The following is a 24,691-nucleotide window of genomic DNA, read 5'->3' as shown; positions in this document are numbered from 1 at the left end:
CTTGTTTTAATTGGGACATTTTCTCAGCCTTAGAACTGTAAACGAGCAACTTATTAAATTCCCCTTTTGAAAAGCCATTCCATTTCTGGTATATTGCATTCTGGCAGCTAGCAAACTAGAACAGTCACAAAGACCAAAAGTTGGAAACAGCCCAAATGTCTATCAACTGAGAAAGGAGTAAACAAACTGTGGATTATCCATTCAATGGAATATCATGCAACTATAAAAAGGAATGAAATACTGATACATGTGCAACATAGATGAACCTCAAAAATATGACATGTGAAAGAATCCAGACACGAAAGCATGAAAGCCCAGTTACTGTACAATGCCATTTATATGAGGTATCCAGAACAGATAAATCCACAGAGACAGAAAACAGATTGGTGGCTGCTAGGGGTTGGGAGAGGCGGAAAATGGGGAGTAACAGCTAATGGGTTTTCTTTTTCGGGTGAGGAATATGTTTTGGAGCCAGATGGAAGTGGTAGCTGCACAACATTTGTCAATGTACTAAATACCACTGAATTGCTCACTTTAAAATAGTTTTATGTTATGTGAATTTCATATAAAAACTATTTTATAACCCCACCACCAAAAAAAAAAAAAAAAAAGCCACATGGGACGCTTGGTAAATGGGCAGATTCCTGGGTTCCAGGAGGAACCTGCTTCTAATCAGCTTTGTATTTGTCTGGTTTCCCGTGGATGATCCATAGGCTCGAGTGGAGAAATGCAGGTTACACAGAGGGATCCTAGCCTGCCGAGTCCCCTGCCTTGGGCCAGACCCAAGCCCCATCCTCTCAGCCTCCGAGCCAGCCACCCACCCTTGCACAGATGACCCATCCCCAAGGCAGAGGCCCTGAACTTGTGGCCACCAATGCCCCATGACCGACAGGGAGGAGGAGATGAACGCTCAGGACAGCAGTGACTCTGGGACATGGAAAAGGGGGACTGACTCTCCAAAAAGGCAGCCCAGGGAGATGTGCCTAGATGCTGAGCTGAGCCTGAGATGCTGGACACTAGAAGGCAGAGCCGAAATGCTGCCCCTTCTGGGAAAGTCTAGGCCGGACTGTTCTGGGAAAGGACACTTGAAAGGAGACACCACTCACCAGGGCAGATCAGGTGACCAGGCAGCAGCAAGGCTGGAGTCAGCATGCACAGCAGGGTGCCCTGCAGCAGCCAGGAATCCCAGGCCCAAACACAGCCCGACCCACGCGCCTTCCAGCCATCTCAGCAATTCTCAGTGTGGGGAAGGAAGTGTTTAAAGAGTTAACTTCCCAAGAAGGTGTTCTAGGCATCTGCTGATGCCACGTCCTCAGGTGGGTTGTGTCCTGGGGTCCAACTCTGGTGTGTGATTCCCCCCTCTCTGCAGAGTGCCTGGGCCTGCCCACCCCACCAGACTATACTGAGCCCATGTCCTTTACCAGAGGGCCTGGTATACAGCAGGCACTCAATAATGCAGTGCCCTTCTCTTCCCCTGCCCAGGTGAACCATGGAGCATCCGTGGGTGTTTAATAGTTATCTGACGCTTATTGGGCACCAACTTTGAGCTGGATGATGAGATCAGTACTGGGAAGGGGAAACTCAGACAGGTGGGGCAGGAGAGGAGGTGAACACAGAGACTTACAGTGAAATATAACAAGCGAGAAGAAGGAGCATCCAACTCCAACTTGGGGAAAAGAGGTGATTCCCCAAAACGTTAAATACAATTGTCATATAACTTGGTAATTCTACTTGTAGGTATAGTACTCAGAATAACTGAAAACAGGTACTCAAACAGACACTTGTACACCAGTGTTCACAGCAGCATTATTCACAATAGCCAAAAGTGGAAGCTACCCAAATCTCCAGGACAGATGAATGGATAAACAAAATGTGGCTCAAAGAGACAGAAGAATATTACACAACTATAAAAAGGAATGAAGTTCTGATACATGCTACAAGATGAATCAGCCTTGAAGACATCCTGAGTGAAATTAGCCAGGCACCAAAAGACAAATACTGTATGATCTCACTTATATGAAATATCCAGAATAAGCAAATTCATAGACAGTACTTTATCGTTTACCAGGGGCTTGAGGGGATGCTTAACAGGTACAGAATTTCTGTTCTGGCTGATGAAAAAGTTTTGGAACTTTTTTTTGTGGCAACAGCACAGTCTTATAAATACACTTAGTGCAACCTGAAGTGTACACTCAAAAATGATTAAAATGGAAATTTTATGTTATGTATTTTACCACGGTTAAATTTTAAAAACAAACAGAAAGGTCTAACTGGGGAGGATCAGGAAAGATGTTATTGCAGATGTGGCCTCTGTGCTGGGGGGGGGTTGAAGAATGTTGAGGAGTTCACCAGGAACTCATGGCACTAGTCATATAGGCCAGAGGTTGCAAACTGGCAGCCCCCTAATGTGTACTGTTTTGCCTTTGATGTGACTGAAAACTCTTTTGAATTAGTCGCTAGATCTTTTAAATCAGAAGATTGTACACTAAAGTCTGCGGTTTGGGCTTATTTTGGAAAAAAAAAAAATTGGCCATACTGGACCACATTCCCATAGGGCAACATGCTCTTTCCAGACCTACCCACGCCACCCCTTTTCCTCCTTCCCCCCACACCCCATGGACCCAAACCTCAGGCTCACATACTCCCTCCAGCCCCTCCCTCCCCAAACCCTGCCATTCACTCTGTGTCTCTGGAAAGAGCCATCTGAGGGGATTCACCTGCCTTAGGGAGGGGGTGAAGCCTTTAGAGTGTTCCCAAACCCTCGTTTCCCAAGAGGCCTTTTGGCAAGCCACCTGCTCCTCTCTGAGCCTTCATTTTCCCCTTCAGCTCTCGACAACCCATTAATGTTTCTAAGGGACTTCCTGCCCAGTTATCCTGGGACTCCTGGGAACAGCAGCTTCCCCAGCGGCAGTAGTTCCCTGCTCATTTCGATGGGCTGTCACGGCCCCAAATGATAAAGACTTCTTTTCTCTGGGGTCTAATCAGTTCTTCTAGGGGAGAGGGCCCTGACCCCCTTAGAGCTTGGGGGATTCCCAACCAGGTTTGTGGAAGTCCTGACTTCTGGGACTGCTGCCCGCAAGTGCAAGAGGAAGGAAAACTGGGGCTCCAGCTTTTCTGAGGCCCACCGGGCAGTATCGACAGCTCCAGCCTGTCCAGATAGAGAGGGACACCGAGGGCTCTTTCCAGGGTGGTAGCTGGGCCCAATCAACAGCAGGGCTTCTAGGCTTACGCCACGAGGGACCACAGAGGTGGCTCAGGTTATCTTGGCTACACTGGGGCCTTCCCTGGTTTGTTCCCTGGTCCCTAGAGGCACTTTGGGTTCAGCTTGAGACAGATACCATGTGGCCCCAGCTGCTTTCCAGGGAGACTAGCTGACAAGCAAAGGGGACTGACTGCCCACAGGAAGAACCCTCAGTCAGGGCCCTGGACCTGCAACCTGGCTTCCTGGATTGGTTCTCACTGCCTCAGGCATCAGGGCTACTTCTGGGGCCCCTTGGTCCTTGAACACACTTCTGAGCAGCCCCTGGCCCAGCAAAGGGGAGCGACCTTTGTGTTTTGGTCACCCTTGGCATCTCCAGGCATGGCATACATGAATTCAGCCTTTTAAACCTGCTTTACACACCGGCCTCCAGACCCCTGCCTGCTTTCCCTGCGCAGAGTCCTCAATTTTAAAAAAGGTTACTAAGATAACACAACTTGTAAGGCAGAGAGATCAAGAAGGTAAATTTTAATTTTACAGTTTTTTTTTACTGATTTTATCTCAAGTTCTTTAGACATGGAACTGATCTCATTTTCCTAAGGATTTATATATCTAATTATGAAAGGCAGGAAAACCTTCAATTAAAATATAAGGAAATGATGAACCTTGAAACCTTATGCTAAATGAAGGAAGCCAGCCACAAAGACCACCTATTATATGATCCCGTGTATATGGAATGTCCAGAATAGGCAAATCTATAGAGATAAAAAGTAGATTAGTGGTTGCCTATGGCTTGGGGGGGTGGGGGCAGGGATATGGGGGGTGACTGCTAATGCCTGGGGGAGTTTCTTTATGGGGTGATAGACATGTTCTGGAATTAGACAGTGGTCATGGTCATGCAATATAGTGAAGCCGCAATATAGAGTGGCTTCCTCTCCAGCCCTAGATCCTTCCATAGCTCCCATGTCCCCCCCCCGCCCCCGCCCACCAATCCTGGCCCAGGACCAGCCCCCACCCCAGCCACACCCCACCCAGTCTCCAGTCTGGCTCCGCTGCTCCCCTGCCCCACACCCCACCTGTGGAAAACCTATGCATCCCACAGGTCCGTCTCAATGTCCCAAAGGCCCACCCACCCCTGCCTTCCCCCACCTTCCCTGGATCCAAGGCGCACTGAATAGTGAGTATACCGAATGGAGTCCTGTTCATTCCCCTCCTCTGAGAGATGGGAGACGGACAGACAGGCCCAGAGTCCCACGGCAGCGGGTGGGGAAGGCCCTGCAGCCCACAGCTGCCCTGCTTCATCTGGGAGCAGCCCAAGCTCTGCACAGCTCTGAGGGACAGAGTTAATTAAACCCAGCAAAGAAGTCCTGACTTAAGGAACAGATGCTGCCCAGACCTTTTGAGTCTGGCTTCTTTCACTTAGGATAATGTTTTCAAGGTTCAACCATGTTGTAGCTGAATCGTATTCCATTGTATGGGCAGACCATCCATTGATGGACATTTGAGTTATCTCCGCTTTTTGGCAATTGTGAATAATGCTGCTATGGTCACTTGTGTACAGAGGTCTGTGTGGATACACGCTTTTATCTCTCTTGGGGATCAGGACCCAGGAGTGGAATTGCTGGGCATCTAGTTTTGTGTGATTATTTGACTCACATCTTTCTGCATGCTAAACTGTGAGTTGCACGTGAATAGGGACCAGATCTATATACTGTTCACCATTTTATCCCTGGTGCCTACCCATATGGACCACAATTATTTGAATGAATGAACACACGAATGAGCAGCAGATGCACCGTAACTACCATTGTGCTATCTGAATTCCCTGGGCTAGAAAGCTGAGAGTCCTGGAGTCCAGGTCCAGCTCTGTCTCTACCCAGATGTGTGGCCTCAGACCAGTTGCTTGACTTCTCTGGGCCTCCCATTCTCTGTGTCTAATGCAGAAAGCAAGACCGCCCTGCCTGCCTCGAGCCAGCCCACAGACCTACCCTCCCATACCACTCGGTGAGCAACCAGCTTCTCACTCACCTCGGGTTCTTCCTCCCCATTCTGGCTGAGCTCTCCCTGCAGCCTCTCTCGCAGCTTCCCGAGCTCTACCCGCAGGCTGCCCATCTCCTGCTCCTTGGTCTGCAGGTCTGCCTCCAGCTCTACCTTCTGTTCAATCAGGGCCTTCCCCTGGGCCTCCACCACGGTGACCCGGTGCCGGAGGTCGTGGTTGATCTTCATCAGCCGGGTCTGCTGCTGCTGCAGCTGCAGAAAGAGAGGACGTCGGTAGGTAGGGCTGACACGTACAGGCGCTCAGGTTGTGCACTGCACAAAGACCAACCTTCTGCGGCTGTGCCATTCATACTCCAGACACCTTTATTTGCTTGTAATTTGTTCACATTCCTGTAAGTCTGTGGTTGCTAAAGACGGGTGATTTGTATATTTCTTATGATAATTTTACGACAGATGGCAGATAAATGTCTTGTCAGAATTTGTATATTATGTAAGTAACATGAGAAAGAGGTGCCTTTTTCTAATTTAACTCTATGGGTTCCTGGAGTAGCATGGATCATGCTGGCCTACTTGGGAATGGCATGAGGAGGGTGGGCTGGAGGCAGCCTCAGGGGTCAGAAGAGAGGCTAGTGGGGTCCTGGGACCTCCGGAGAGTGTGGATGGCAGCCAGGTCACGGGGCAGCGAAGAGCAGGGCTGCAGGTCTCCCCAGGCTGCTGTTTCAGGGCTGAGTCTATCAAGCCACAGGCAGGTTCCCCACCCCGCGGAGCCAAAGGAAAGAGACCAAAGGGACACGGAGAACATCCTGAGGGCAGGATCCAGCATCCTCCTGGCACCCACAGGCCAGGAGAGAGCCCACTGCTGGGGGCTTGTCACTCACAGCCTCGACGTCCTCGTTTTTCAGGCCGAGCTCCCTGTCCTTGGCGCGGATCTCATCCCGCTGCTTGTCCACCACCTCCTTCAGCTTCTTCATCACCTGCCGCTCCCGTTCCGACATACCTGGCGTGGGGCAGGCGGACCAGCAGGTGAGCCCCACTTCCGCCCCGATCCCAGCAGCCTGCGGCTTCCCACTGAGAATGGAGCCCAAGTCCCGCGGCTCGGGCCCCCTACCCCGAAGCCGCACCGCCTCCCACACTCTGCCCCCGCGCCCCTTCACCCCTGCAGTGGCCTGCCCTCTGGCCCAGGATCCCTCCAAGCTGATTCCCACCTCTGGGCATCCGCCCTTGCTGTTCCCTCTGCCTGGAATCCCTTCCCATCTTCCTTTGGCCACTCCCCTCATTCCATCCTCAAGCCTCAGCTCAAATGTCACCTCCTCACAGCAGGGAGCATCCCTCCCCTGACCAACCCCCTGACCCAGCACCCCCTGCTGGGTGCCTCCACAACACTTTCTACAACCAGTAAGTGTCTTGTATGTTCATTTATCTGGGAAAGATGAGTCTGCAGAGGGACTCAGAGGATAGGGTTGGGGACTCAGTCCTGCCACCACCCCCCATTTAATAGCTGTGTGGCCTTAGGCTGTCTGCTCTGTGCCTCAGTTTGCACATCTGTGAAATGGGTGTGATAACAGTATCCACTCCTTAGGCTCCTCACCCCACCCTACCCCTGCCACCAGACTGTCAGTCCCAGGAGGGCAAAGACTCACTGTTACCTCCCTGGGCCTGGCACACAGGAGGTGCTCAGTGTGATGTGGTGAGTTAATTTTGAACTGTGAGGATGGGTACTGGGGCTGACAACCCTGCCCTCCAGAGAGGTGAGAGACGAACAAGGGACAAATATCTTCCTGTACCTCCGTTGGGGCCCAGGCCTTATGTGGCCAGGTCTGTTGGTCCCCCCAAGAAGAGGCCACATGGGTGATTCCTGAGCTACTTTCCTACAGGCCTCGATCCCCACATCTCTCCTTACGGTGCGTGTCGGGAGTAAGCTGCGTGGTGGGGTTGCGAAGGGGCAGTGTCAGGAGTAAGCTGCGTGGTGGGGTTGCAAAGGGGCAGCCAGTCCACGTGACGTCACCCAGCCTGGAGCAGCACCCGCCTCGTGGGCAGCCCCAAACACAGAGACCAGGAGGCAGCATGGCTGGGCCCTTCCTGCCCACGTGCCCACAGGTGTCCTCGATGCGCTCAGGCAGGCGGCCACCGCCATGAGTGGGCATCCACAGTGTGCGTCCAGAAAGGCGCGAGATGTGGCAGGGGCCACCCACCCAGAGGAGACCCCAGCCGCCCTTGAAGGGCCCAGGCTTTTAGGCAACAGCTGCCAGCCTGGGATACTGGGCAGTCCCAGAGGAGGCCGTTCTGTTCTGTCTCAACCGTCTCCATAGCCAGGGTTTCCCGCAGAGTGGACGCACCGACCACGGATGACTTCTGAGTGTCAATACACGATCATCTGCTCAGATGGGGGTGCTGAAGGCTGAAAAATGCCCCCCTCAAAGACACCCACATCCTAAACCTTGGAATCCCAAAATGTTAACCTACATGGCAAAAAACGGGGGTCTTTTGAGCAGTGAATAAAAAAGTATTTGCAAAGTCCCCTTGCCGGAATGGCGAAAAGGGGGAAAATTCAATTTTCCCATTTGGAGAATTCCTGATATTCCCACAAGCAGTGGGGACAACCAAAGCAATAGGATGAGCCCTCAATCTTGAGGTTTGTTCACATGAAATTTATCCCCACAAAGGATAGGTCAAGTGTACTTAAAATTAGGCCTAAGAGTCACCCCCAGAGAACCTCTTCTGTTGCTCAGATTTGTCCTCTCTCTCTCAGCCAACACGACAAGCAAACTCAATGCCCTCCCCCTGTCTACGTGGGACATGACTCCCAGGGGTGTGGACCTTCCTGGCAACGTGGGGCAGAAATCCTAGAATGAGCTGGGACTCAGCATCAAGGGATTGAGAAAATCTTCTCGACCAAAAGGGGGAAGAGAGAAATGAGACAAAATAAAGTGTCAATGGCGGAGAGATTTCAAACAAAGTAGAGAGGTTATTCTGGAGGTTATTCTTACGCATTTTATAGATATTCCTATTTTAGTTTCAGGTGTATTAGAGAAGCTGGAGGGAAGTGCCTGAAACTGCAGAGCTGTGTTCCAGTAGCCATGTTTCTTGAAGATGAATGTATAATGATATAGCTTTTGCAACATGACTGTGTGATTGTGAAAATCTTGTCTGATACTCCTTTTATCTACATTATTGACAGATGAGCAAAAAGTATGGATTAAAAATAAATAAATAATGGGGGGAAAATGTTAAATTGAGTAGATTGAAATACTAGTAAACAATGAAAGAGAAAAGTAAGGGGTATAGAAAAAAATAGGGGGAACAAAGGTTAAAATCTATTGAGTAGATGGTCAACAAGAGGGAGGGGTAAGGGGTGTGGTATGTGTGAGTTTTTTCTTTTTATTTCTTTCTGGAGTGATGCAAATGTTCTAAAAATGATCATGGTGATGAATACACAACCATATTCTGTGAGCCACTGTGTTAGTTAGATTCAGTTGTCAACTTGGCCAGGTGAGCATACCTAGTCTTGTTGCTGTGGTCATAAGCCAACGGTACGTGAACCTCATCTGTTGCCAATTACATCTGCAGTCAGCTAGGTGTGTCTGCTACAGTGAGTGACGTTTGACTTAATTGGCTGGTGCTTAAATGAGAGATTGCAACGTAGCACTGCTAAACAGCTCGGCATTCGTCATCTCAGCACATGCAACTCAGCCCAGGCCTTTGGAGATGCAGAAAAAAGTCCCCCCGGGGAAAGTTGTTGGAACCCAGGGGCCTGGAGAGAAGACCAGCAGAGACCATCTTGTGCCTTCCACATAAGAAAGAACCTCAGTGGAAAGTTAGCTGCCTTTCCTCTGAAGAACCAACAAAATAAATCCCCTTTTATTAAAAGCCAATCTGTCTCTGGTGTGTTGCATTCCGGCAGCTAGCAAACTAGAACAGCCACTGACCGCACACCATGCACAGAATGTGTATATGGTAAGAATGTTCATGTTTGCTTGTTTTGGTTTGATAATACAAAATAAATTAAATTAAAAAACAACAACAGGGCGGGCCACGGTGGCTCAGCAGGCAGAGTTGTCACCTGCCATGCCGGAGACCTGGGTTTGATTCCCGGTGCCTGCCCATGCAAACAACAACAACAACAACAAAAATAAACGGAGGTCTTCACAGGTGTAATTAAGGGAAAGATCTTGAGATGGGAGACCAGGACACACACACAGAGGAGAAGGGGATGTGAAGACAGAGCCGAGAGATTTGCAGCGGTTTTCAAGACTGCAGCGACAGGGCCCCATGTGAGGGAATACCCACAGCCCCCTGAGATAGCAAGAGCAAGGAGGGATCCTGCCCTCGAGCCCTGGCCAATACCCTCGAGTTCCACCAAGTAAAACTGCTTTTGGACTGGCCTTCAGAACAGCGGGAGAATGAATTTCAGTTGTTTTAAGTCACCAAGTTTGTGTGATTTGCTGGAGCAGCCTCAGGACCAGCAGGTTTGTGGCTGAGATGGAAGGGTTGGTCTGGGACCTGCTGGGTTCAAGGCCGTGGGGCCATTCAGGCAGAGAAGATTCCCGGCTGGAGACAGACTGGGGGCACTGGAGGCCCCGGAGTGGACTGGCTGACCTGGAGGCATGTGGTCCGGAGTGGGGAGATGAGAAACTGGGGCTGGAACCCAACAGTCAAGGCTGTGCAGAGCAGGACGGCCAGGCCAAGGGGACCAGCCAGGACCAGCCAGAGGAAAGACTCACAGGAGGAGCAGGTGTGCCTCTGTACGCAAATGAGACAAGCAGTGGGGGAAGGACCGGACTGTGTAAGGAATTATGAGAAAGGCTGGCAGGGGCTCTATGTGACTGGGAGATGCTGGAGAGTGATGGAGAAAGTGGAGCTTGAACACCAATTTCCATCGTGGCTCATGGCCTGTGATGTTTCAAATGACACTACCTTCTCTGTGCCTCTGAACGTTCCCTCATCTGCAAAATGGGCATGCTAATGGTGCTTCCATTCTCAGCCTTTCTGACATCGCTGCACATAGAAAGTACAGGAGGAAATTACACAAGGCCATGGAAACAGGATCTTTCCCTAAGAGTGGGCATAGAGGACATGCAGTCAGTCCCCGAAGCCACTCAGCCTCCTCCTTGCACTTGCTATGGTTCCCTGTTGAGTTGTGAGGCTGAGAACTGCAGACAAGCCCTAAGGTCTTTCAGAGATGCCAGCCCAGGGGGGAAAGTGATGGAAAGAAGAGGTGAGACGCCCCAACAGAACAGCTAAAATGAAAAGTACTGACAAGGCCAAGTGCTGGCAAGAAGCAGAGCACCTGGAATGCTTGAATACTGCACGCGGGGATGCCAACTTTGGAAAACTGTTTGGCAGTACCTAGTAAAGCCAGTACACATGCTGTGATGGTTAAGTTCATGAGTCAGCTTGGCCAGGTTATGGTCTCCACTTGTTCGGCCAAGCAAGCCCTGGCCTGACTGTTACTGTGAGGGGATTTAGTGGATTTTCATCATTAGTCAGTTGATGGCATCAATGGCTGATGACATCTACGGTCAACAAAGGAGAAGGCCTGGGGCAATGAGATGTCTCACCCAACCAGTCGAAGCCCTTAAAAGGAGAACTGGTGATTTCAGCAGTGAGAGTTTCTCTCTCTGCTTCTCCTGGAGAATTCACTGAAAGCTTCACTGGAGTTCTCAACTTGCAGCCTGCGCTATGGAATTTGAACTTGCCCATCTCCACGGCCACATGAGCCAGACCCTCAGTAAATGTTACATTTACATATATGTGCACTGATCTCCTTTGGGTTCTGATTCTCTGGCCAGCGCACATATACTACAATCCAGAAACTGCATCCTGGGCATATCCCCACCAGCATGAATGCAAACGTCTACCAGCAGAAGGCTGGTTAAAGACACCACGAAACAATCGAATGCTAAGTGGCTGATTAAAAGACTGGGACATACTGGTAAGTGAAAAGCTGAGAGACAATCTGCATAGTACAAAACATGCACAAAAATGCTCACAGCAGCTCTATTCAGAATAGTCCCAAATGGGAAATCACCAAAATGCTCAGCAATGGTAGAATGGATAAATGAACCGTGGTGTCGAGAATGGAATGCTAACAATGGAATGAAAAAGAACAAACTACTATTATGCATGACCACATGGAGATTTCTCTCAGATATTACGCAGAGTGAAAAAGCCAAACTCAAAAAGTACACCCTAGACAATCCAGTGAGTGGGAGAAAATATTTGCAAATCATGTATTTGATATTCAGAATGCTAAAGAGCTTTTACAGCTCAACATTAAAAAGACAACCCAAGTAAAATCTGGACAAATTATTTGAATAGACATTTCTCTAAAGAAGATAAAGTTAAGTGAAAGAGGCTCTACATCATTATTCATCAGGGAAATGCAAATCAAAATCACAATGAGATGCCACTTCACACCCACTAGGACAGCTCTAATCAAGACAGAAAATAACAAGTATTGGTGAGGATGTGGAGAAATTTGAACCCTCATACACTCCTGGTGGGAATATAAAATGGCATAGCAGCTGTGAAAAAGTTTGGTAGATACTCAAAAAGTTAAACAGCATTACCATATGACCCAGCAATTCCACTCTAAGTTCATACTCAAGAGAAATGAAAAAACATGCGTTCGTATAAAAACGTGAACACAAATGTTCACAGCAGCACTATGACAACAACCGAAAAGTGGAAACAACCCAAATGCCCATGGACTGATGACTGGATAAATAGAATAAGGTCTATACATAACAATGGAATATTATTTGGCAATAAAAAGCAATGAATTTTTTATCTCTGCTATAGCATAGATGAACCTTGAAAACATGATGCAGAGGGAAAGAAGCCAGCTACAAAAGGCCACATGTTCTGCACGATTCCATTCATATGAAATGCCTAGAAGAGGCCAATCTACAGCAGAAAGTGGGAGTAGCTGCCAGTGGCTGGGGAGTGACTGTGATGGGGAGGGGGTTTCTTTTTGGGGTGGTGAAAATTTTCTGAAATTAGTGGTTGACGGTTGTAAAATTTTGTGAATATATGAAATCCCACTGAATTGCTGAGAGGATGAATTTTATGGCATATGAATTCTATCTCAATTTTTAAAAGTACCTACTATACAATTCTATTTATGTGAAGCTCAAAACCAGGCAGAGCTGTGCTGTGGTGCCAGGAGGCAACACAGAGGCTCCCCTTGAGGGGCCGGGGGTTGCCACCAGCCTCGAGGGCTACTGAAAATGGCCTATGCCCTGATCTGAACACAGATGCAAAAATTCATAGAGCTGGGTGGGACAACAGTGGTTCAGTGGCTGAGTTCCCGCCCGCCATGCTGGAGACCCGGGTTCAATTCCTGGAGCCTGCCCACACACACACACACACACACACACACACACACACACAAATATATATATCTCATACAGCTGCACACCTACAATTTGTTCAATTTATTCTAAGTATGTTATACCTCATTAAAAAAATTAATTTTCTTTTTTTAAAGGAAAAGAAGACAGTGGTTCAGTGGTAGAATGCTCGCTTTCCATGCAGGAGACTCGGGTTCAATTCCCGGCCCATGCACCCACCCCCCAAAAAAGAAATACTGTGTTTAAAAAGGAAAAGACAAACAGAAAAACGAGACAAGGTGAGGGAGGGTCTTTCCTCTGTTATGCTCCCTTCGAGCAGGACAGTGTGAGGGATGCAGTCCCCCAGAGCAGCTTCCTGGCATGCGGGGACTCCTGACTGAGGAAGCCTGAGGGGAGGGTTCCTGGGGGACCCCTCTGCTCCCCAAAGAGGAAGGCAGGGCTCAGGGCGGGAGTGGCAGGCAGGCTCCAGGGCTGCCTCCCGAGTGCTGGAGAGGAATTACCTTTGTTTGTTTTCTATCAGCTGATTACATCTGAGGGCTCCACAGGAAGCTTCTAAGTGGGTTATTTCTCCAGAGCTCCAGCTCTCCCTCCTCCCCACCTCCACCAAGGAGGAGCCTACCTGCTGTGATGTGCTAGGCCCCAAAACCCCAAGACCCAGGGCTCCCTCCCTTTTCCCCACACCCCACTGCTGCCTCTGCTGGGGGGTGCTGATTCAGATGCAGGCAGAGCCCAGGAGTAGAAGCTTTCAGGGCTTGCTGGAGGCAGCACGGGTTCATTCCCTCCTTGGTGGGGGCGGGCTCAGCCCCTGCAGGTGGGCAGGATATCTAAGTGGGAGGGACAGCGTGAGGGGGGGCGGGGGGGGGGGAAGGTCAACCTGGATCTGTAGCCTCAGTGACCTCACTCACGTTTTGGGTTGACTGGTGTCTCCCCAAAGGACCTGTTCAAGTCCGAAATCCTAGTTCTGTGAATGTGACCTGATTTGGAAATAGGGTCTCTGAAGCTGTGATTAGTTAAGATGAAGCCAAACAGGATTAGGGTGGGGTCCTTGTAAAAAGACACAGAGGTGGGGAGAAGCCATGAGAAGACGGAGGAGGCAGAGTGATGCACCTACAAACCGAAGGACTCCAGGCCAGCCATCGCCAGAGGCAGGAGAGCAGCAGCATGGCATGAGTCCCCCCTGCAGACTTAGAGGAAGCGTGGCCTTGCCCACACCTCGATTTGGGACTTCCAGCCTCCAGAACCACGAGACAACAACTTCCCGTTGTTACCAGCCACCAGGTTTGTGGCACTTTAAGGCGGCCCCAGGACACAGAGCCCTTCACATTTATGGGCACAGAATGGTCAAGAGCCTGGAACATGAAACCAGATTCCCTGCACTCCAGTCCTGGCTTTGCCACTTACCCACGGTGGCACTGGGGCCTCAGTTTTCTCACTTGCACGTTGGAATCACTTGGGGGATCCACTGGGTGGGCTCTGGGGAGGATTACATGAGTTGATCTATGTAAAGTGCTCCCAACAGGCCTGGCAGCGTGGGAGTCTCACTGTTAGCTATTTAATCCACAAAATGGAAAGAGCAGCCCTCCCTGCTCCACAGGCTGCCAAGGTAAAACAAGAGAGTGGTCACAAAAGGGCTTTAAAAAAGCAGAAGGTTCAGTGTGTTTATTTATAGACTCACAGACATTCTGAAAGCCAGAGAGTTCTGAGCATCACTGTCCTGGGCTTACACCTGAAGGCACCTTCGGACAGGTACGTAGATAAGCCATCAAGGACAGCTGTGCTTGTAGTAGCCAGAACCTGGCAATGCTCCAAATGTTCCCCAGGAAGAGAAGAGTTAAATAAACAAGGACCCCTCCCCACACTGGAATACCCTGTGGCCCTTCTACTCTATTAGGTAAAAAGGGCAAGTAATAACCCAAGGGTCACAACCCCTTTCATTTTAAAAATAAAGTACACAAGAAACACCTGTATAAGTTTATAGCTAGGAATGCTTTGCTTCCCTGCAAGAGCAGTTGGTGTGGGGCAAAAGGGATTCCCTTGTATTGCTCTGAGTTTTCTTTCCAGGTTTACAAGGAAGCATGTATGTAGGCGCATTACTGGTGGAAATGTAAAACGCTGCAGCTGCTGTGGAATATGGTTTGGTGGTAACTCAAGAAGCTCAACATAGGAAGTCCCACATGACCCAGCAATTCCCTCTCTCAGTTATATACCCCAAAAGAACTAAAAACAGAGACTGCACAGATATGCGTATGCAAATGCTCGTAGCAGCATCATGCACAAAAGCCTAAAGGTGGAAGCAAGCCAGGTGACTGTCAGCAGATGAATGGATAAGCCGGCTGTGGGCTGTCCACACACTGGAACATCATTCAGTCATAAAAAGGAATGACGTTCTGATACACGCAACGATGTGGATGGGCCTTGAAAATATGATGCTAAGTAGAAGCCAGACACAAAAGGACAAATACTGTATGATTCCACCTGCCTGAAATATCTAGAATAGGCAAATCCATAGAGACAGAAAGTAGATTCAAGGCTACCAGGGGTTAGAAGAGGGGGGCAGAGAACGGGTAGTTATTGCTTAATGGGTACACAGTTTCTGCTTGGAGCGATGAAAAACTGTAGAAATAGCGGTGATGGCTGCACAATTACTGTGAATGTTAATTTTTAGAAAAAAACAAAAAGGAATGCCTACATATATTATTATTTTTTTAAAGACAAAAAGAAAAAAGAACCCATAAATGTATCTTGTGTGTCCCCATCAATGTACACCGAGAAGACTGAGTAATGTGCCCAAATCTCCCTGCTTGTAGGGGCCGTTTGGGGCAGGCGACCCTGGCCCTTTCCTCCTGGTCAACATGCCCTCCACACCATCAAATCCAGAGAGGACTCTTGAGCATCAGGATGACGGCCACACGAGCTGACACTGAGCCAGCGCCTCTGCCTGCCAGGTCCCAGGGCTCTCTTTACACTCCCCACCCCTCTTCTAAGTGCTTCTGCCACGAACCAGGCCACTTGGCTGTCAGGCTCAGAGTGAGACAGCCCAGTCCTCTGGCTGAGACCCCCTCCGGGCCCTCAGATATCACCCCCTTGCTGGTCTTTGTCCCCTCCCCCCTTTCCTGGTTCTGCTTCCCTTCATTCCATCGTGTTCTCCTCCAGGAAGTCCTCCTTATTGCATGCACAGGAACCTTCACCTCGGGGTCTCATTCAGAGAGAATCTGGCCTAAACAGTGCTTAAATCATTTTATCCTCGGATTACCCTATGGAGCTGTCCCATTTTACAGGTGAAGAAACTGAGGTATGCAACATTAACTGATACAGGGTCCCAGGGCCAGGATTCAAACCCAGGCCCTGGCTCCAGAGTCCATACAACTGCCTCTCAAGACCTCACAGAGCAGGACCTCATTAACTGCAGCAGATGGACAAGGAAAGGCCCAGAGAGGCGAAGCCCCGTCCTGGGAGCACACAGCTGACATTTATTGAGCCGCGATTCCTACCAGCAACTCTGGGCTCTCACTAAAGGGTCTTTTGGTGGGAGGAACCTTAAGTGCCCTGGGTTTGGGCTGGGAGTGTCCTTTATTCAGCTCTCCACTCTGGGCCAGCTCCGTGTTTGATGCTCTATGTATATTTCCCTCAACAACCTCGGGAGTTAGGAGTTGCCATTCCCATTATGAGAGGAGGGACCGGAGGACGGGAAAGGGTAATTTTCCCAGATAGGGAATGGGATTTGAACTCAGGTCAACTTCATTCCAAAGCCTATCGGCCTTTCAACGTGCTGCTCTACCCTGCGGATTAGAGCCAGCCTCCCAGCCCCAGGCTGTCCAGGACAGCAGCCACTAGTGGCCACCGGACAGTGCAAGGGACTCGTCCATCTGGAGACATGCTCTACGGAGCAATTCATGCTGGATTTCAGAGGTTTACGAAAAAAAAGGGCAAAATAGCTCATTGATAATTCTGACATTAATTACATAGTGAAAGGATAATATTTTGGATCTACTGGGCCTGATATTACTGAAATCAATTTTACCCATTTCTTTCTTGTATGCTGTATGGTGGGGGTCACGTCTCATTCTTTCTCCATGTGAGTATCCCATTTTTGCAGCACCGTTTGTTGAACTTTTTTGGGGGGAGGAAGTGCACGGGTCAGGAATCGAACCTGGGTCTCCTGCATGGAGTGCAAGCATTCTGTCACTTATATACCCTTCCCATTTCTTTTTCACTTTTTAAAATGTCTACAAGAAAATATAAAATTATGTATGAGGCTCTCAGTTTGTATCTATTAGGCAGCGCCATCCTAAGCTGCCCTTCTCGAAATGTCTGTGTGCTCAGTTCCCCTCCTCTCCGGGAGCCCAAGCTGCTCCTCCAGGGCCCCGGAATTTTTTCCACAGACTCGTGTGCACATCTGCATGGCATGGGGCTTCATCTCCCAGCCCAGTGGCCCTGCTGCCCACCGTCCTTTTCTACATAGGTTAACAAGTAGCTTCTATTTGATGTTCTCCAGCTGACAAGGTGGATTTCCAAAGACTAAGGGGTAGGGAGGTGCTTCTTAATCCGGAAATTTCAAAGAATGGGAGATGGGAGTCTGCTGGGGTCCCTCAACACTAGGCTGAGTGTTAACTGCACAGAAAGAGACACTGCTCGTGCAAGGTCCGCCCCTTGGAAGCAGACAGAGGTACCCTATGCCCCCAAATCCTCAGAGTACCCCTAGCCCACTGTCTGGCACCCATCCAAAGTAGCACCTGGAAACCGGTCCTAACTTGGTGGGCTCCACCTTCACCCCGGGACCCCTTCTGCCCAATTACTGCTTTGGTAACAGGTGGAAGAAACGTTTTTGTTCTTGCATTCCTCCAGTTTCCTGTGCAAAATAAAAATAACCGAGAAAGGCATGCCTGGCATCTGCCTATCTCGGCTGGGACAGGGGCTGTAGCCGAGTGTGGAAATCCCAGAGCCGCCTGCCCGAGCCAGGGTGGCGCAAGGTGTCAGTTAAGTTTGTTCCGATGGTGCACCGTGGGCAGGCATCCAGAAACCATGGAGGCAACGCCAAGCTCTCCCATATGAAGGGTGCTGCATGCACAGAGAAGCAAGGAGAAGGTGCCCAAAAAGAGGCTCAGCGCTTGCAGGTTATGTGCTGAGGGGAGGGACTGGGAGGTGGAGGGGGTGGGAGGCTGGCGGCATCTGGGCTCCTTCCGGGCAGGAAGGGCAGTTCCTGGGTCACCCCCAGAGACCTCCAGGTGCACTGTAGAGAAGTCACAGATAAAAAAATCCTTCAATAAGCTTAACACATTCAGCATAGAATTACCAAGTGCTCCAGCAGTTCCACTTCTAGGTATATATCCAAAAGAACTGAAAATAAAGCCTTATACATCAATATTCATGCAGCACTAGTCACAAGATCTGAAAGGTGAAAATAACTCAAATGTCCATCCATGGATGAATGGATAAACAAAATGTGGTCTGTCCATGCAAAGGAATATAAAACAAAAAGGAATGCATGCTACTATATATGGATGAACCTTGAAAACATGATGCCAAGTGAAAGAAGCCAGACACAAAATGACAAATATTATACGATTTCATTCCTATGAAATGTCCAGTAAATGTCTGAGTAAAGTCTGAAGCAATGACCATAACAGTAATAACCAATGTTGGTTTCTTCGTTTTTACATACTTTTTTTCTTTCAAGAAAGTAAAAAATTAAAAGAAAAAATCAATGTCTTTAAAGTGTTGCAGCTGAAGGAAACTGGGGCTGGGAATCTACAACTCCCCTGGCTTAGAGCTACTTTGATGATAGAAAATTTTAACCAAAATGCCTAGTTAATTTTCTGCTGTTTATTCAGCTCGCAATTCCCAACTCTGGCATATGCAACTGGCTGTCTTCTTAAACATTTTCGAGGGAGGTTATTCAAATTTTGCCCCTCCCCGAGTTTAGCTTTGAGAGGTTTTGGGTGGGTGTGTTTTGGGGGTATGTGTGTTTACTCACTCACCCACAGCTGCTCACATCTGCCTGTGGGAGCTCCCTGGCTCCTACACCTGCCTCCTCTCTCCCGGAGCTCACAGGCCAGAAGTCCGGGCGGTTGGAACTGGGCTCCCCAACCCCCAGGTGTGGGTGTGGGTGTGGGGAGGGGCAGGCAGAGGCAGTAACAGAGCCTCCTGGCTTTTCTAATCCGTTGTTCATATTCTAGAGCATTGTTATTTTTTCGGTTGAGTCTATCAATTACTAAGAGTGGCACACATTAAAATCCCCCACTATGACTGTGGATGTATTTGTCTTTTCATCTTTGTCCACTGTTTAAAAAAAAAAGTATTTATTATTATTATTAAAGTGTACACTTCAGTGGTTTTCAGGATATTTACAAATTTGTACAGCCATCAGCCCTGTAGAATTCCAAAACATTTCCTTCACCCCAAAAAGAAATCCTGAACCTTTAAGCAGTCACTCCCATTCCCTTCTCCCCTCAACCCGACAACTACTAATCTACTTTCTACTTCTATAGATTTCTGTCTACTTTTTCTTTATACATATATTTTGAAGCTAAATTATTAAGTGTGTACAGTTGAAAATCATTATATCTCCCTTGTGAATGGAACTTTTTATCATTAGAAAGTAAAAGTAACCCTGTTTATCTCTAATGCTTCTTGCCTTAAAATTTATTTTGTCTTACCCTCATGTGGTCACACCAAGTTTCTTTTGGTTAGTTCTTGCATGGCATCTCTTTTCCCAGTCTTTTGCTACCTTTATAAGATACATCTCTTATAAACACCATGTGGTTTGATTTTTTAAAACCAGTATGACAGTCTTAGTCTTTTAACTAGAAAATTTTATCCATTAAACTTTAGTATAACCTCTGGTCCCACTGCTTTAAATCTCCCATTTTATAATCCACCCCCTTTCTCTCCTTTCCATTTGTCACCCATGCTCTGTGCTTGCTTTTCTTTTTTCTTTTTGTTCCTTGAGGGGCTGAGTGTACCACTATGCCATACTCTTCCACCTCTGCCCTGTACAGCATTGTAGAATGGAGATTTGGACCATATCAGATGTCTCTCTGCTCCATCCCGGCACAGTCCAGAATACCAGGTACACAGCAGGCATTCCATCTGTAATGACCGTGACAAGGGATAAGGGAGGGAACACAGCAGTAGCCCCCTGTCTGGGTCAGTAAACTCTTTTGTCACTGGAATACCAAAGTGGCCCAATCCATGGGCTGGACATGGTTCTGGTCTCCTCCCCAGGAACCTTAGATCAAAGTGTTCCAGAAAAATAGAAGCCTTGATTTCAGCACACCTGAGTTCTAATTCTGACTCTGCTATTAACTTGTGTGTGTTCTTGGGCAAATCACCGCCCCTCTCAGCCTATGTTTTTTTTCATCTGTTCTGTGAGGAGCTTGGACTAGTTAAAAGCTCATAATAATAATACGTAGCACTTGCTGAATGTTTCCTATATCCCAGGCACTAGTCTAAGCAGTCTACACATATTAGCTCATAACAACTTTCCGAGGGAAGTACAGTTGTTACTTGTCCTATCTTTACACAGTGGATAACTGAGGCACAGAGAGGTTAAGTGACTTGATTGAGGTCACACAGCAGGTAAGTGGTAGAGTCTGGATTTAAACAGGGGCAGTCTGGCTCTAGAGCCAATGCTTATAACTGCTAAAATGTCTTATGCTTCATCGCACTAATTATATCTCAACAAAAGAAACCCAAGAAAAAGAGAAGTCCAGCACCTGAATCAAATTTTTCCTTTTTTTCCCCCTTACAGTCCTTATCAGTGCACATACTTTATTCTCACAGAATTATAACCAAAGGACTGAACTTCAGGCCCTCCATACAAGATCACTCCTATCCCCACACCATCAAATATGATGAATTGGCTTTTGGGGAGAAACATGCTAAAGAGATGGGTTTGGAATTCCTTGGGAGAAAAGCTGGAAGAGGCAACCTCTGATGAACAGGGAAGGCTGCTGCAGAGTACAAATCTCATGCAGCTCTACAGAAACCCAGACAAAATCCCACTGTCTGTCCTCATTCCCCAGCCCCAGCAGAGGGCCTGATGTGTGGAAGGTTCTAGACAACTGTTTTTAGAACGAATGACAGTCGACGGTCTCCAGAGCCATTCAGATCTGAGTTGCCATCCCAGGTTGGTCACTTTCACACTTTTAAATCTCTTCTGATCACACTTTGAATAAAACTCAAACTTTGTTTTTATTAGGGGTTGCTGAATCTGAGCCTTGCTGACCCCTCTGACCTCATGTCCAACCGCCCTCTACCTTGACCATCTTCTCCCATTGCACTGGCCTCTTGATTTTCCTCACACACAGCCAGCTCATTTGTGCCCCAAGGCCTTTGCACAGTTCACTCCCTCACTTCTTTAAGGCTGGAATGTGACTTCCTCAGAGAGTCCTTCCCTGATCATTGCCTGTAAAGAGAGGACCCACCAAGTCACTCTCCATTGTCACTCCCCCTTTTATTTCTTCCATAGCACTGATACCATCTAGAACAATCTCATCTATTTATTTATTACATGTTTATCATCTCCCTCCCCTATACTAGAACATAAGCTTCTTGAGGACAGAGTCCTTGCCTGGTCCATTATGTATTCCTGGTGCTTAAAAAAGAGCCTGACAGGTAGCGGGGGTCTGTAAGGGTTTGCTCAGTGACCCTTTCAGCATCCTCATGTGGAAACTGAGGCTGAGAAATTTCTCTCTGGCACAGTTATGGTGGGAATCAACATGACAATGTGAGACCAAAGGCCCCAGAAATCAGAAGGCGTCACACAAAGGTGGAGATGCTGATTGTGACCCATGTTGTGTGAGTTCGGCGTGACCCGTGGCAGAAGTCCCAGCCTACCCCTCATGCCCCATGCTGCTGCCTCCTCTTACCTTCGTGCTTCTGGAACTCCTCTTCGGAGAAGCTGACATCCTTGTGGGAGAGGTTGGTCATGAGCTGTTTGTTCTCCTCCTGCAGCTGGGCTATCTGGGAGAGCAGATCCTGAGCTTCCCCTCGCCACACGTCCTCAACGAGCTCCAGCTCCTGCAAAGGCCGAGGGGCGGCCAGGGGTTACAGCCTGCCTGGGGCGGTGGGGGGCAACCTCACCCACCCTGGCCCTCGGGAGCAGAAATCCAGGCTGCCGGGACTTTGGGCCGCTCCCTACTCCATGAGAACTGGGCAGTGGGCAGGTAGGGGGACAAGTCCTTTGTGAGAAACAGAAGGTGCCCTTGCTCTGGGCAGATGGCTGTTAGGGCCTGGCCAGGATAGGGCTGCCCCAGGGAAGCCACCAAGCCAGCACTGCAGCTGTGAACTATAGAGGAGAGAGTGCATGGGCAGCCCCAGGCAAGGGGACCCTGGCATTCTCAGCCATGCCCTAGACAGTCACGTCCCCTGATCTTTGGACAAATCCAGTCCAGACAAACCTCTCTCCAGGCTGCAGCATCCCTGGGAATATCCCTGGTTGACGGGGCCACCCTGTCCCAGGGGTCCTTTCACATTGGGTACAGGAATCTCTCCAAGGGATCTTGAGCAACTCAACTGCTCAGCTCCCTCTGCTGGGAAACCATAATACACAGGCTCGATGGGCTGATAGGATGGATAAACGAGATCAGCCCACAAAAGCATTTTGTGCGTGGCTAGAACAAAAAAGACGGGTAATAACAAGTGTTGGTAAGGATGTGGAAAAATCGGAACACTCATACACTGCCAGTGTGGTTGTAAATGGTGCAGCCACTTTGGAAAACAGTCTGGCAGTTCCTCAAAAAGTTACCATTTGCCTGGAAATCCCACCCCTAGGTGTATACCAAAGAGAAATAAAAACACGTCTCCACAAAAACATGTACACAGATGCTCCTAGCAGCATTACTCATAATGGCCAAAATGCAGAAGCAACCAAAACATCTATCGACTGATGAAAAAACAAAACGTGGTCTATCCATACAATGGAATATTATTCGGCCATAAACAGGAATGAAGTTCTGAAACGTGCTACAGCATCACAATCCTTGGAAACACTGAACTAAGCGAACGAAGTCAGACACAAAATGCCACATGCTGTATGATCCCATGTATGTGAAACATCCAGACTCAGCAGAGAGCAGGCAGGTGTCGTCCGAGGGCTGGGGGCCCAGGGAGAAATGAGGAGTGACTGCTAATGGGTACGGGGCTCCTTTTCGGGGTGATGGAAATGCTCTACAGTTGATAACGGTGACAGCTGCACAACTCCATGAGTTCGATAAAAACCAGTGAATTGTACACTTCAAGGGGGTGAGCTGGGTGGTTTGTGAATTAAATTCAGTAAAGCTGTTTGCTCACTTGCAAAGCAGTATCGGCCGTCCCTGTGCTGCAGCAGTGTAAGGCAGGGGTGACCCCAGATAGAATCCTGTGTTTGCCACTTCCTAGCTGATCTTGGGCAAGTTTTCTCATCCCTTTGGTGCTCCGGAAATGAGGAAACCAGCATGGTGTGTCATGTCGAGGATGAAATGTGTAATACACGTAAAAAGCTTGGACCAGTGCTTAGTGCCCAGAAAGTGCCAGCCATGTATGTGTCAGTCCTGTCCCACCCACCTGAGCTGGCCACCTGTGTCGGATGTGTCTGCAGCATCACCTCCCTTCATCTTTTAAATAAGTTCCTAATCCATCCCCCCTCACTCCCCACCTTTGTCCGGAAGCCTACTGCACTGGAGAAATGGGAGGTAACAGCCAAGTATTTGTGCAGCAGGTCCAAGGTCATCCAGAGGTGAAGGGCTGGGGCTGAGGGTAGAAGTGGTGGAGAATGAGGGAGGGGGCAAGCCACCTTCCCACCCGCAGGTGGGGGCTGGAAGCAGAGCGAGGCTGTCCTACAGCCTGTTCCCTTCTGTTCCTACCCACCGAGGCCGAGCTCAGTGAGTATCAGTGAAGTTTCACTGCGGGAAGCAGAATAATCACCCCCCAAAGATGTCCGTGTCCTATTCCCTGGACCCTGCGGATATGTTAGCTTACCTGGCAAAGGGGCTCTGCAGGTGTCATTAAGTTAAGGATTTTGGGGTGGGGGACTGTCACCTGGGCCCTTTGAAGAGGGAGGCAGGAGAGTCAGAGGGGAGATGTGAAGACTGAAGCAAAGGCGAGAGGAGAGAAGACGCTACGCTGCTGGCTTTGAAGATGGAGAAAGGGGCCCTGGGCGAAGGAAAGTAGGCAGTCTCTAGAAGCTGAAAAAGCAAAGATACAGATTCTCCCCTAAAGCCTTCAAATGCAATGCAGCCCTCCTGGCACCTTGGTTTTAGCCCAGTGTTGTATGGGCTATGTTGTAAACAGAACCGTCAGAGAATAAATTTGTGTTGTCATCAGGTTTGTGGTGACTTATTACAGCAGCCACAGGGAACTAATACACTTCCACCCTCAATAAACTACTGTCTACACTGCAGGAGCCAGTCCTTGCCTCTGAGCTGATGGTAATGAATGTACTCCTGCTACTGTTCCAGCTGCCAGGGTCTTCCAGAAAGCTGGCCCTGACTGATCACCTCCCTTGCCTTTTCTCAGCCCCAGTAGTCCTCAAATCACCTACTCTGGCCCAAGAGGCTTAGTATGATCAGGCCCAACAGAGACCTTCTTTGTGTTCCTACCTCAGGGCCTTTGCACTTGCTGGGCCTTCTGCCTGGAATGCCCCTCCCCCACAGCTCTCCATGGCTGGCTGCTGTGCTTCATTTGCTCTCAGCTCAGATGTCACCTCCTCAGGGAAGCCTTCCAGGTTATTTCTCCATAAGGACCCACCCCGGATCAATCTCTTTCTTCTCTCCCAGTTTTCTCAAGGTCTTTATCATAAGTGGAAATTTTTAATATTTAAAAAGTTATCGCTGCGCTAGAATTGTATTGTCTGATACAGGAGCTGCCAGCCACAGTTCAATGTGGCTGTTTTGCAACGAGACATTTGGTAAGGGTTAAAGCGGCTTGGGATTTGAAGGACTGGTATCATAAAAAAGAATGTAAAATATCTCAGTAGTAGTTTCTTATACTGATTACATGTTTGAAATGATATTCTGGATATACTGGGTTTGATAAGATATTATCAAAATCGATCTCCAAAAAAAAAAATCAATCTCACTTCTTTTTTTTCAGGGGGTGGGGTGGCATGCCACTTTATGTTTCTATTGCACAGCATTGCCCTAGAAGGTCAGATCCATGAGAG

The 24,691-nt window shown here is 48.7% G+C and overlaps 1 protein-coding gene across 3 annotated transcripts in view; it reads right to left on the bottom strand.

Moving 5' to 3' along the window:
- Positions 1-24,691, bottom strand: part of RILPL1 (Rab interacting lysosomal protein like 1) — a 46,217-nt gene that overhangs the window by 18,459 nt on the left and 3,067 nt on the right. For all 3 annotated transcript variants that reach the window (XM_077159630.1, XM_077159631.1, XM_077159632.1), the window contains exons 2-4: positions 21,420-21,570; positions 6,076-6,194; positions 5,228-5,449 (exon numbers count right to left, since the gene is read on the bottom strand). In XM_077159630.1, coding sequence (XP_077015745.1) covers positions 5,228-5,449; positions 6,076-6,194; positions 21,420-21,570 — 492 coding nt within the window. The remainder of the gene's footprint in view (positions 1-5,227; positions 5,450-6,075; positions 6,195-21,419; positions 21,571-24,691) is intronic.

Source organism: Tamandua tetradactyla, chromosome 5, assembly GCF_023851605.1.
Source record: "Tamandua tetradactyla isolate mTamTet1 chromosome 5, mTamTet1.pri, whole genome shotgun sequence".
In the NCBI taxonomy this organism is placed as follows: Eukaryota; Metazoa; Chordata; class Mammalia; order Pilosa; family Myrmecophagidae; genus Tamandua; species Tamandua tetradactyla.
The sequence above is the reverse complement of the archived record's forward strand: the minus strand, read 5'-3'. Positions and strand labels throughout refer to the sequence as shown.